Source organism: Rhizophagus irregularis, chromosome 8, assembly GCF_026210795.1.
Source record: "Rhizophagus irregularis chromosome 8, complete sequence".
Lineage (NCBI taxonomy): Eukaryota > Fungi > Glomeromycota > Glomeromycetes > Glomerales > Glomeraceae > Rhizophagus > Rhizophagus irregularis.
The window spans coordinates 4,386,997-4,400,149 of record NC_089436.1 but is presented as its reverse complement, the minus strand read 5'-3'; the positions used below and the strand labels follow the sequence as shown (position 1 = coordinate 4,400,149).

Here is a 13,153-nt window from a genome sequence, read left to right as displayed (position 1 = left end):
TAGCGACACCTGATGTATTCTTTGAAATAAAAATAGCTTGTTTTGCTTAAAAGGTAATAACAGCTTTGTTCATTCCTGTTTTAAACCGATTTTCACAAATCAAAATATTAATCACAATCGCGTGTTCTATTAATATTAAAAAAAAAATGTCATCAATATGATGTGTTAGCTATTAATAAACGATTAAGTAATTATAAAAATTAAAAAACAATAATAAAAAGCGATTAAACAATTAGAAATTTTGTTAATAAGGATTAAAGATTTAAGACATTCTTATATTTTGACTTTGTTTTATTAATATTATTTTATCTTTCGATATTTCATATCTGAATCACACTGAATCATATGAATCATATTTAAAACCACACTAACTAGATTAAAAAATTAAACAAAGGAGAAAAATTATTATTTTGTGATTTAACTTAAAACAATATATTCGTTACTAAAAATAATAACTCATTATTATTATATATTATGTGTATGTGTAAAGAGTTATTGGCGAAAAGACACATCGTTATGAATCTTACTTTTTTAACAAGTAGATGTTAATTAATTATATTGACTTATATAGTGTGCAAAAAAAATATATTTAATTATAATAATTTTCAATTTATATGGGAATCTTTTTCAAAAAATTGTAATAATGAAAGAAATCAATTTTGATTGTCTTATTCTTATCTTTAATATATTTAAATATGATATTAAGTCTTTATATTCTTTTTTTTTAGTTAATAAAAAGTGGTGTAACATTGTAGTTCCGATCTTATGGGAGAGATATTACCCATTTAAAATAAATGAAAAACTTTGCAATGTTATACTTTCTTTCTTACCACCCTCTTCAAAAAAACTTTTATCAAATAATGATATTAAATTACCTTCTTTAACACTTTCAAAATTTCCATTATTTAATTATATAAGTTTTTGCAGATATATATCCTCTGATAATGTGGACAGAATCATTGATATAGTGTTAAAGAACCTTTGTAATGATCATAGAAGAAATCTTTTGGAGCAAGAAATTTACAAGTTATTTATTAGTCAATGTAAAAATGTTAAATATTTATCTTGGGAAACTCGTCAACCTTTAACTTTATTTCCAGGAGCATCAATTTTATTCTCGCAGCTCCATAAGTTAAGTATTGATATTGATTATGTGAATTCTGGTGCTCTTTATGAGCTAGCACAAATTTCTAAAGATTTAAATACTTTATCTATCAAAAGTTGTTCTCGTAATATTCCTGAATTAATTTACTTGATTGATGCCCAGAGGAATTTAAAAAAACTAATTCTTGATATTGAGGTTGATGAAAAGACTGGCAAAGAACTAAGCAAAACATTAGAAAGAAATGGAGCTACTATAAATAATCTTTATCTAAACTCAATTGATAATATTGTACTTTCATCTTTAACAGCACTTGTCAATCTAAAAAAGTTAACAATTCTTCATTGGAAAAATTATAAAGAAATTCAACAATATCTTGCAATTTCTGAATTTCCAAACCTTCAACAACTAATATTAACAAATGTTCATTTACCTAGCTTTAAAGAGATATCTTTATTAATTGAAAAAACTATAGGAAATATTTCAAGTATTCACATTACAGCTACCAATAAAACTGCTAAAGAAGCAGGAATTTTAATTAAAGCAATTGCTGTTAATTGCCCAAAGATTAGTGATTTAGATACAAATATTGAGCCTAAAGATTTTATTCATGTTAAAACATTATTATTAAATTGTAGATTTTTAAGAAAATTAAGATTAAAAAGTTTAGAATTTTTTATAAATGAAAATGATAATAATATAGGAGATGAATTATTGGATATTTTTATCTTATTTTCTCCAAAATCTTTAGATAATATATCTATTAGTGGATTATGGAAGTATTCAATTGACACTTTTAACCGATTTTTTGAAAGTTTTAGAGGACATCCTTTGCATTATTTTGGTATTAATGATAGTTATAATAATATTACAGTTGATCATAAAATTATAGTTAGAAAATATATTGATGGAGGAGTGGTGAAATGTTCTAATTGGAAATTTATTCAAATATAAGAGGATTTATTATAGTTGTTTTAGTATTAAATTATCAATAAACTCAGAATAAAGCTTTATTTTTTATTTTTTATTAAACTGATATATGAGAAATATTTTATTTTTGCATTCAAAAAAGTTTAAAAGTTATTTTAAGTAAAAAATTGATCAATTTAATGTCTTAATCTATCTAATATGAAAGAATTTAAACTTGCTTGAGAAATTATAGATTTTAACTACTGCTGGAGTCTGGAGATTAAACAAATTTTGTTGATTTATTATCATTATATATACTAATATTAAAATAAAAATTAAAAAAAAAATTATAAAATTTATGGTATATGCAGAAACATTTTCAAAAAAATTTTAAAAATTGGTTTAGTGGAAATAATGAAATTAATAAGTTTATTTAAAAATAAAAATTAAGGATAGGGTAATCCATGCCAATTTGGTATGTACTGTAGGTATATGATGATTCTTTTTTTTTATATCAATTTCTTTTTTTTTTTAATGAGAAAAACTTTTTTTTTTGTGTATATAAGAAATAATCATTAATGCAGAACTTATAAAATAAAAGTTAAAAATATGGTAAAAGAGATATAATTTATAGAAAATAGAAAAAAGAATGAGTTTTTGATAAATTAATTTTTTTAAAAAAATCCTTTTGACTTTTTTAGTATATAGGAATAAATCCTGTATTGTTTGCATACAATAAATAATATTGACATAAAAATTAAGTTACAAGAATGACTGGATAAATAAGTGAAAGAACTAATTTGATTAACTTATATTCAGTCATGATTATTTCTAATTTCTCAAATATGCTTAGAGATTCTTATAAATTAAATGCCTGATAAATTATTTAGTAATATAAGTTGCTGCACAGTTTGTAGTAAATATTGATATCTATAATCTCATTTCTCTTATAAAAAGATATAAGACAAAAAATTTGCTAATAATAATATAATTCATTATATTTTATATAACATGATTTATATTAAGAGTTCTTATTAACTACTACCCACTTAATGTATATCCTAATGTCTATAAAAATTAAGAATGATAATTTTTAGATATTATAGTATGCAAAGAGTTATTGTCAAAAAGACACATAATTACGTCATTATGACATCTTATTTTTTCAACAAGTAAAATGTTAATTGATAATAAAATACTTAGCTAAAAATATTATTTTTTTGAATTAGTTTTATAATTATTTGAAATATAATTAAGATACATTTAATATATTAAAATACTTTTATCATACTTTTGTTATTATTTTGTAATTGTACTTTATCCGGTTCTATAAAAATAATTCAACAATAATTTTTAATATTTTTATAATTATTTTATTATTGTAATGTAGTACTTCAATATTATTTTAATACAATTATTTCAAATATATTTAAAAGCCACTGTATCTAGGTTTATAATAATATTTCAAAAAATTATAAAGTATACTATTTATAAATTATAATAATTTTCAATTTATATGGGAATCTCTCAAAAAATTGTAAATTTCAAATAATGGAAGAAATCAATCTTGATTGTCTTGTTCTTATCTTTAATATATTAAAATATGATAAGAAGTCTTTATATTTTTGTCTTTTAGTTAATAAAAAGTGGTGTGACATTGTGGTTCCGATCTTATGGAAGAAATATTGCCCACATGAAATAAATGAAAAACTTTGCAATGTTATACTTTCTTTCTTACCATCCTCTTCAAAAAAACTTTTATCAGATAATAATATTAAATTACCTTCAACACTCTTAAAATTTCCATTATTTAATTATATCAGTTTTTGCAGATATATATCCTCTAATAATATGAGCAAAATCATTGATATAGTGTTAAAGAACCTTTGTAATGATCATAGAAGAAATCTTATGGAGCAAGAAATTTACAAGTTATTTATTAGTCAATGTAAAAATATTGAATATTTATCTTGGAAAACGCGTCAGCCTTTAACTTTATTTCCAGGAGCATCAATTTTATTCTCGCAGCTCCATAAGTTAAGTATTGATATTGATTATGTGAATTCTGATGCTCTTTATGACCTGGCACAAATTTGTAAAGATTTAAATACTTTATCTATCAGAAGTTGTTCTCATTATATTCCTGATTTATTTTACTTGATTGATGCTCAGAGGAATTTAAAAGAGCTAAATCTTTATACTGAGGTCGATGAAAAGACTGGCAAAGAGCTAAGCAAAGCATTAGCAAGAAATAGAACTACTATAAATAATCTTTATCTAAGCTCAATTGATAATATTGTACTTTCATCTTTAACAACACTTGTAAATCTAAAAAAGTTAACAATTTTTCATTGGGAAAATTATAAAAAAATTCAACAATATCTTACAATTTATGAATTTCCAAACCTTCAACAACTAACATTAATGTATGGTCATTTATCTAGCTTTAAAGAGATTTCTTTATTAATTGAAAAAACTATAGGAAATATTTCGGAAATTTACATTGATACTACCAATAAAACTGCTAAAGAAACAGGAATTCTAATTAAAGCAATTGCTGATAATTGCCCAAAGATTAATTATTTACATACATATATTGAACCTAAAGATTTTATTCATATAAAATCATTATTATTAAATTGTAGATCTTTAAGTACAATAGGTTTAAAAAGTTTAGAATTTTTTATAAATAAAAATGATAATAATATAGGAGACGAATTATTAAATATTTTTACCTTATTTTCTCCAAAATCTTTAAATGAGATAGTTATTAGTGGATTATGGAAGTATTCAAGTTACGCTTTTACCAGATTTTTTGAAAGTTTTAGAGAACATCCTTTGTATTATTTTGGTTTTATTGATAGTGATAATTATATTACAAATGATCATAAAATTATAATTAGAAAATATATTAATGAAGGAGTGGTGAAAAGTACAGATACTATTTGACGAAAATTTTAATCAAATATAAGAGGATTTATTATAGTTGTTTTAGTATATATTAGATGATCAATAAAACTTTATTTTTTATTTTTATGAAACTGATATATGAGAATATTTTGTTTTTATGTTCAAAAAAGTTTAGAAGTTATTTTAAAAAATTTGATAATTAATCATTCAATTAAGTTGTCTGATGGTTTTAACTACTGGAGATTAAACAAATTTTGTTGATTGATATGCTAATATTAAAATAACAATTAAAAGAACATTACAAAATTTATAAACTAATTGGTTTCAGGCATGCATGTATAAATATTAAACATTTTCAAAAAATTTTAACAATTGGTTTAGTGGAAATAATGAGATTAATAAGTTTATTCAAAAATACAAATTAAAGCTAAAATTAAAAACATAAGTATAGTTAATCCATGCAATTTTGGCATGTAGATATGCTTTTTGATGATTCTTTTTTTGTAAGATATCAATTTCTTTTTTTTAATGAAAAAAACTTTTTTTTGTATATTTAAGAAACAATCATTTAATGTGGAATTTATAAAATAAAGTTAAAAATATGGATAATTTATAAAAAATAGAAAAAGAATGAGTTTTTGATAAATTAGTATAAATACAATTCTTACCTCAAGTAATCCTGTATTGTTTGCATACAATAAATAATATTGACATAAAAATTAAGTTATAAGAATGACTGGATAAATAAGTGAAAAAACTAATTTGATTAACTTATATCAGTCAATATAATACGTCTAAATTATTTAAAAGTCTTCAATAGTATAAATGCCCAATAAATTAATTAGTAATATAAGTTGCTGCACAGTTTATAAATATTGATATCTATAATCTCATTTCTCTTATAAAAAGATATTAAGAAAAAAAATTTGCTAATAAGAATATTATTCATTATATTTTGCATTATATGATTTCTATTATTAAGAGATCTTATTAACAACTACTACCCACTTAATGTTTATCCTAATGTCTAAAAAAAATTAAAAAAGATAATTTTTATATGTAAATCAAAAAGACACATAATTACGTCATTATGAATCTTACTTTTTTAACAAGTAGATGTTAATTAATCATATTGACTAATATAGAATATATTTAATTATGATAACTTTCAATTTATATGGGAATCTCTTTTAAAACATAAAAACTCTAAATAATGGAAGAAATCAATTTTGATTGTCTTGTTCTTATCTTTAATATATTAAAAAATGATAAGAAGTCTTTACATTCTTGTCTTTTAGTTAATAAAAAGTGGTGTAACCTTGTAGTTCCGATCTTATGGAAGAGTTATTCACTAGATGAAATAAATGAAAAACTTTGCAATGTTATACTTTCTTTCTTACCATCCTCTTCAAAAAAACTTTTATCAGACTTCAATCCGTGCATGGATAAAACTACGGTATCTGGATATCTGGAAAAAAAAATAGCTATCCGAATACCGCGGTTTTTATCCGGATAAATATCCAGTCAGAAAATATCCAGTTTGACCCGTTATCCAGATAAAAAAAATTATAAAAAATTTTTTTTGTCATTTAAATTACTTATTTATTGACATTATTATCTATTAAATTACCATTTATTAAGATCAAATCTATCTTGCTAAAATTACTAGTAGAACATTCGATGGTCAGTAATAATTCAGGCCATCTATAATGCCAGCCCGAATTTTGCGAAATTGCTTGATATTTGTCAAGAGGCAGCAGTTTCCGGCCCAGATAAACAAAATTTGGGATTTTTGTAATTTTGGCCGCAATTATATGTTTGGCCCAAATTACTGTTGATACATGATTTAAAAAAAAAGATTTTTTCTAATAGATAGGTTGAATTGATTAATTTTAAGTACAAAATAGTATAATTACAATAAAAATAATTAGTTCATGCCTAATCTTCCATTATTTTACGATTTTACTGTATTTTTTATATTTGTAATAATGTATTTATTGCAAAATTTTACATTTTTCAAATTTTCAAAAAATTGTCATAATTCAGGCAAAATTCGTAAATTAAAATTTATTTAATTTAAAATTAATAAAATATCACTAATTTAGTTAAAAATATTAAGTCAAAATTTAATTAAGTTAATGTGACTGATATTATTTGTTAAGATCAATGAAAAAAAAAATTTATATATAATCTTATCCGGGTTTTGGTTTCTATCCGGGATTTATATCCGAACTGGATAATCCGGATAAAAACCGGATAATTTTTTTAATTTATCCGGATAACAGTTTCTACCCGGATCGAAGCACTAGACAATAATATTAAATTACCTCCTTCAACACTCTTAAAATTTCCATTATTTAATTATATCAGTTTTTGCAGATATATATCCTCTAATAATATGAACAAAATCATTGATATAGTGTTGAAGAACCTTTGTAATGATCATAGAAGAAATCTTATGAAGCAAGAAATTTACAAGTTATTTATTAGTCAATGTAAAAATGTTAAATATTTATATTGGGAAACTTGTCAACCTTTAACTTTATTTCCAAGAGCATCAATTTTCTTCTCTCAACTCTATAAGTTAGATATTGATATTGGTTATGTGAATTCTGATGCTCTTTATGAGCTAGCACAAATTTGTAAAGATTTAAATACTTTATCTATCAAAAGTTGTTCTCGTAATAATCCTGAATTATTTTACTTGATTGATGCCCAGAGGAATTTAAAAAACTAATTCTTGATACTAAGGTTGATGAAAAGACTGGCAAAGAGCTAAGCAAAGCATTAGCAAGAAATAGAACTACTATAAATAATCTTCATCTAAGCTCAATTGATAATATTGTACTTTCACCTTTAACAATACTTGTAAATCTAAAAAGTTAACAATTTTTCATTGGGAAAATTATAAAAAAGTTCAAGCAATTTATGAATTTACAAACCTTCAACAACTAACATTTATGTATGGTCATTTATCTAACTTTAAAGAGGTTTCTTTATTAATTGAAAAAACTATGGGAAATATTTCAAAAATTGATATTTGTTCTATCAATAAAACTGCTAAAGAAGCAGGAATTCTAATTAAAGCAATTGCTGATAATTGCCCAAAGATTAATTATTTACGTACATATATTGGATCTAAAGATTTTATTCATGTTAAAACATTATTATTAAATTGTAGATTTTTAAAAACAATAGATTTAAAAAGTTTAGATTTTTTTATAAATGAAAATGATAATAATATAGGAGATGAATTATTAAATATTTTTATCTCATTTTCTCCAAAGTGGATTATGGAAGTATTCAATTGATGCTTTTAACCGATTTTTTGAAAATTTTAGAGAATGGCCTTTGTATCATTTTGGTATTAATGATAGTTATAATTATGCTATTACAAATGATCATAAAATTATGTTTAGAAAATATATTAATGAAGGAGTGGTGAAATATTTTAATGAGTTACTTTTAGTATTAGATTAATAAGATCTCATAATACAGTTTACCCTCACTATAACGAATTTTTTATAGTGAATACCTTGATATAATGAAGAAAAGCTCCAGTACAGATTTTTTTTATAATCATATAATGAATTTTCATATTAATATTTTGTAATTCGAATTTAAACAAATATAATAAAATGACCCTCGCTATATAGGATTTTAATTTTTAAAGAGTTACACAGATCATTAATAAATTTTTATTACACGATACTTGTTATACGCAAAATTTTCACAACTCTAAAAATTCATATTTTAATGAGTTAGGCTTTTATGATTACATTTTGCTATCATATCAATAAAAAATAAAGAAAATATATATAAGTCACGTGAATATAATAAATTTTGATATATAGTGAAAATTTTATCTTTATTCTCTATTTTCTATAGTGAATTCTCTCACTATAATGAATTTTAACCTCCAGCCCAAGGGATTCACTATAGCGAGGGTGAACTGTATAAACCATATTAATTGTTTATTTATAAATATAATGAATTATATTTTTACTAGCAAATTTGTTTCTTACTATATATATCATTTTGATGAAATTTTGTATAAATAGAATTATAGATATCAATATGATTTTCAAACTGTGCAGTAATCTATATTAATTAAGGGATTTATCAAGCATTTAATTTACAAAAATCTCTAAATAATCTACTATGGAAGACTTCTTGAAATAAATTTAGACGTATTATATTGATTAAGATATTCAAAAAATAATTCATATAAGTTAATTAAATTAGTTTTTTCATCTATTTATCCAGTCATTCATATAACTAAAATTTTTATGTCAATATTATTTATTGTATGAGGATTATTTGAGGTAAGAATTGTTTTTAATTTTTTTTTTAGTAAAATATTTTTACTAAAGAAAGTCAAAAGGACTTTTTTTTTATAATTTATCAAAAACTCATCCTCTTTTTCTATTTTCTATAAATTATATATCTCTTTTACCATATTTTAATTTTTATTTTATAAGTTCTACATTAACGCTGTTCCTTTAATTTAAAGTTTTTTTTCATTAAAAAAAAAAAGAAAGTGATATCTTACATATCTTACAAAAAAAGAATCATCAAAAATTTTAATTTGTATTTTTGAATAAACTTATTAATTTTATTATTTCCACTAGACCAATTTTTTGAAATTTTTTGAAAATGTTTAGTATTTATAAATGCCTGAAACCAATTAGTTTATGCATAAACCATAAATTTTATAATAATGTTCTTTTAATTTTTTATTTTAATATTAGTAAATCAATCAACAAAATTTGTTTAATTTTCAATAGTCAAATCTATAATTTCTTAAGCAAAATCATATTATCATTGAGTTTAAATTCTTTCATATTGGATTAAGACAATTAAATTGAATGATTAATTATCAATTTTTAATTAAAATAACTATTAAACTTACTTTTATTAACTTAATTCATTTATCTTATATATTAATTATTAGCGTGAAATAGAGTTATGGATCCATTATCCGTATTTTACGGATATCCAACGGATAGCCATGCTTATAGTGCTGGCTAGGGGATATCCTGAATATCCATCGGATAGTCATCGGATAGTGCAAGTATCCGGATATAATCCGTTTATCTGGTATCACGTGATTTTTATAATTAAAGATGGTTGTAATAAATCGTGTATCAGGCAAAAAATCGTGCATCAGGCGAGCATCCTTATCCTGGGCCACGGTCCAGATGCTTATCCTGGACCAGCAAATCTAATTGGACAAGATTGTTTTGTGTAACATTTGTCTTAAAAAAAAAACAATTCGCGTTTTTTTAAAAAAAAGTTATGAAATGCCTTTTTTTAAAAGCATTTAATACTACCGTTTTAAAGTAATATGTTATTTAAAATTTGTATTTTGGTATGCATTTTATTAAACTTTATTAATAAATAAGTAAAATTGCATATATAACTTTAAAAAAAAGGTCTTTACATTATTTTTTACTGTAATTTTATTATTAAAATTATTTCAACGTTAATATCAAAACAAAAGTACAAAGTAATATTATATTAGCTTTAAAAGTAATGTTATAAATGTGTAATTTACTTAACCTCAAAACTTAGAAAAAAAAACACTTGATTTCCAGAATAATATTAATATATCATAAAACTCTTCAAAAAGAAAATAAAAAACATTTAGCATTATCATAAAACTACAATAAATACAATTAAAATTAAAATATATAAGCTTAAATGAAATATGAAATCAAAAGTACTAACATACCACAAAAAAGAATAGAGAAAGAGTGAAAGATAGGAAGAGTGAGAGATAAAATAAATTATGCCGGAGCTATGTAATAAAAGTGCTAGTAATTAGCCAATCAAAAGTTGACTGGTCCAAAATAAGCATCTGGACCGGTGGATCAGGTTAAGGATGGCCGCATCAGGCATTTAAAAGGTATTCAGGTGACGTGTATCAATCTTAATATCACGTGATACCGGACCGAATAACTATTAATTAATCCGTAACTCTAGCGAAATGATTATGATCGACATTGAGTCATTGATTAATAATAATTCCCATGTGACTCATGTGTCTAAAAATATAACGACGATATTACTAAATTTTTATTAGCATTACAAATCTGTGTGCATGTTGGTATCACATTATAACGTAAAAATGTAACAAAAGAAATAATACATAAAAAAAAATTTTTTTTTTGCTTTTTTTTTAAAAAAAAAAAATGACAACCGAACTAAATTCAGACTGTCTTAATCTTATTTTTGATGAACTAATATATGATAAGAAATCTTTACATTCTTGTCTATTAGTTAATAAAAGATGGTGTAACGTTGTAGTTACAATTTTATGGAAAAAACATGCATGGAGTGATTGTGTTAAATATCTTAGAGAAGTAAAAATGAGAAGGGTTTTCAAGACGATACTTAGTTTTTTATCATCATCATCAAGATTATTTTTATCTGATAATGAAATTTCTATACCTCCAATAATTCCTGAAACTACTCCAACATTTAACTATATTAGTTTTTGTAATTTTCCTGAAGATGAAATTATAAAAATAATTATGAGAGCAATTTTTAAAAGAATTAGAAGCGACGATAAAAAAAAAATTTTAGAACAAGAAATTTATAAATTATTTATTAGTCAATGCAAGAATATTAGAGAAATTCATTTACAGACTACTCATCCCTTAAATTCATTTCCTGGTGCTTCAGAATGTTTTTCTCAACTTTATAGTTTACGTATTGATATGAAATCTGTAAATTCTGAAATTATTCATGGAATGGCGCAACTTTGTAAAGATTTGAATTCTTTATCTATTTATAATTTTTCTGAAGATAATCTTGAATTAATTTCTTTAATTAATTCTCAAAAGAAAAATTTAAAAGAATTATACATTTATGCTACCAATGATAATGTTGAAAAACTTAAACAATGTCTTTCGAATTCAGAATTTCCTAATCTTAAAATTCTTGGAGTTACTGGATTAAAATGTTTTAAAGAATTGGCAATGTTAATTGAGAAAACTAAAGGAAATATTTCACGTATTTATGTTTATACTACCGATAAATGGGCTAAAGATACAGAATTATTAATTCAAGCAGTTTCAAAAAATTGTCCAAAAATTAAATTTTTACGTACATATATCGAACCAAAATATTTCATCAATATAAAATCTGTATTATTAAATTGTAAAAATTTAGAAAATTTGAGACTTGATAATATTAATAGGCCTAGATATGATGAAGAAAATACAGGTGATGAATTATTAAATATTTTATCTGAATTTTCTCCTGATTCTTTAATTAATATAACTCTTAGTGAAGATTGGAAATTTTCTATTGATACTTTGACTCGATTTCTTGAGAGTTATAGAGTACGAACCTTAAATGAATTTGATATCATACAACGTAATATATCTAATATTACTTTAAATCATTGTGATATTATTAATAAATACATTAAAGAAGGGGTAATAAAGAGATCAAATTGTACTCATATGAAACATATCAGGATAAATGATTCGGATACTTCAGATTCGGATGATATGTTTTGGTAAGACAATCTTTTTGTTAAAATTTTGATTATAGTTGATCAAAAGATTTTTTTAAAAGGTTACTAAAGTTAATTGAGTATTTCTTTAAAATTAGTTAGTTTTTCAATATTGATTTTCTGTAACAAAAAATATCATTTTTTTTTTAAAAAAAATATTTTACTATTTGTAAACACATATTTTAAAAATTTCTAAATTTATTTGTAGTACTGAAATTTTCATTATTAAATAAAAATCGTTAACAGATATTATTATACTGCTATACTCTAATATTTCTAATTTTATATTACGTAAAGATTAAGATTAGAATGAGAATTACATATAATTAAGATTATCGTAATGAGGGTAAAATTGTGATTTAAGAGTTCGTCATTAATATAATGATAATGTAATTATAACATGGTATGTTATGTATGTTTGGCGAATTATCTGTCAAAAAATGTCTCACAACTCGAGTTCGCGTAATAGTAACTTGTCTGAAATTATTATAACATAATATAGATAAACATAACTGTGAATAATCCACAAGTATCGGCTTAGAAAACATTATTTTAGCGGAAACTTATTCAGACAACTACCAACATAGAAGTACACCAACACCTAATAGTAATAAGCGAACCAAAAATCTAATAACGAAAATAATGATATCTGATATCAAAATATGTTGGAACAACATAATAATGATTAATTCTCTATCTGATACAAT

General features: G+C 22.7%; 5 protein-coding genes across 5 annotated transcripts; all 5 read left to right on the top strand.

The window, feature by feature from the left end:
• Positions 1 to 643: 643 nt before the first annotated feature.
• OCT59_028841 (uncharacterized protein) lies at positions 644 to 2,056 on the top strand (the record flags this gene model as incomplete). Its single annotated transcript, XM_066147601.1, has 1 exon — positions 644 to 2,056. The coding sequence occupies one exon, from the start codon at positions 644 to 646 to the stop codon at positions 2,054 to 2,056; it is 1,413 nt and encodes a 470-aa protein (XP_065994295.1).
• A 1,506-nt stretch (positions 2,057 to 3,562) lies between these two features.
• OCT59_028840 (uncharacterized protein) lies at positions 3,563 to 4,960 on the top strand (the record flags this gene model as incomplete). Its single annotated transcript, XM_025332426.1, has 1 exon — positions 3,563 to 4,960. One exon carries the CDS (start codon positions 3,563 to 3,565, stop codon positions 4,958 to 4,960), a length of 1,398 nt encoding a protein of 465 aa, XP_025172070.1.
• A 2,359-nt stretch (positions 4,961 to 7,319) lies between these two features.
• Positions 7,320 to 7,658, top strand: OCT59_028839 (uncharacterized protein; the record flags this gene model as incomplete). Its single annotated transcript, XM_066147600.1, has 1 exon — positions 7,320 to 7,658. The coding sequence occupies one exon, from the start codon at positions 7,320 to 7,322 to the stop codon at positions 7,656 to 7,658; it is 339 nt and encodes a 112-aa protein (XP_065994294.1).
• Positions 7,659 to 7,935: 277 nt separating this feature from the next.
• Positions 7,936 to 8,232, top strand: OCT59_028838 (uncharacterized protein; the record flags this gene model as incomplete). The annotated part of the gene is made up of 1 exon (XM_066147599.1): positions 7,936 to 8,232. One exon carries the CDS (start codon positions 7,936 to 7,938, stop codon positions 8,230 to 8,232), a length of 297 nt encoding a protein of 98 aa, XP_065994293.1.
• A 2,862-nt stretch (positions 8,233 to 11,094) lies between these two features.
• OCT59_028837 (uncharacterized protein) lies at positions 11,095 to 12,710 on the top strand. Its single transcript, XM_025320146.2, has one exon. The coding sequence runs from the start codon at positions 11,116 to 11,118 to the stop codon at positions 12,451 to 12,453; it is 1,338 nt and encodes a 445-aa protein (XP_025172072.2). The 5' UTR covers positions 11,095 to 11,115; the 3' UTR covers positions 12,454 to 12,710.
• The last annotated feature ends 443 nt before the right edge of the window (positions 12,711 to 13,153 follow it).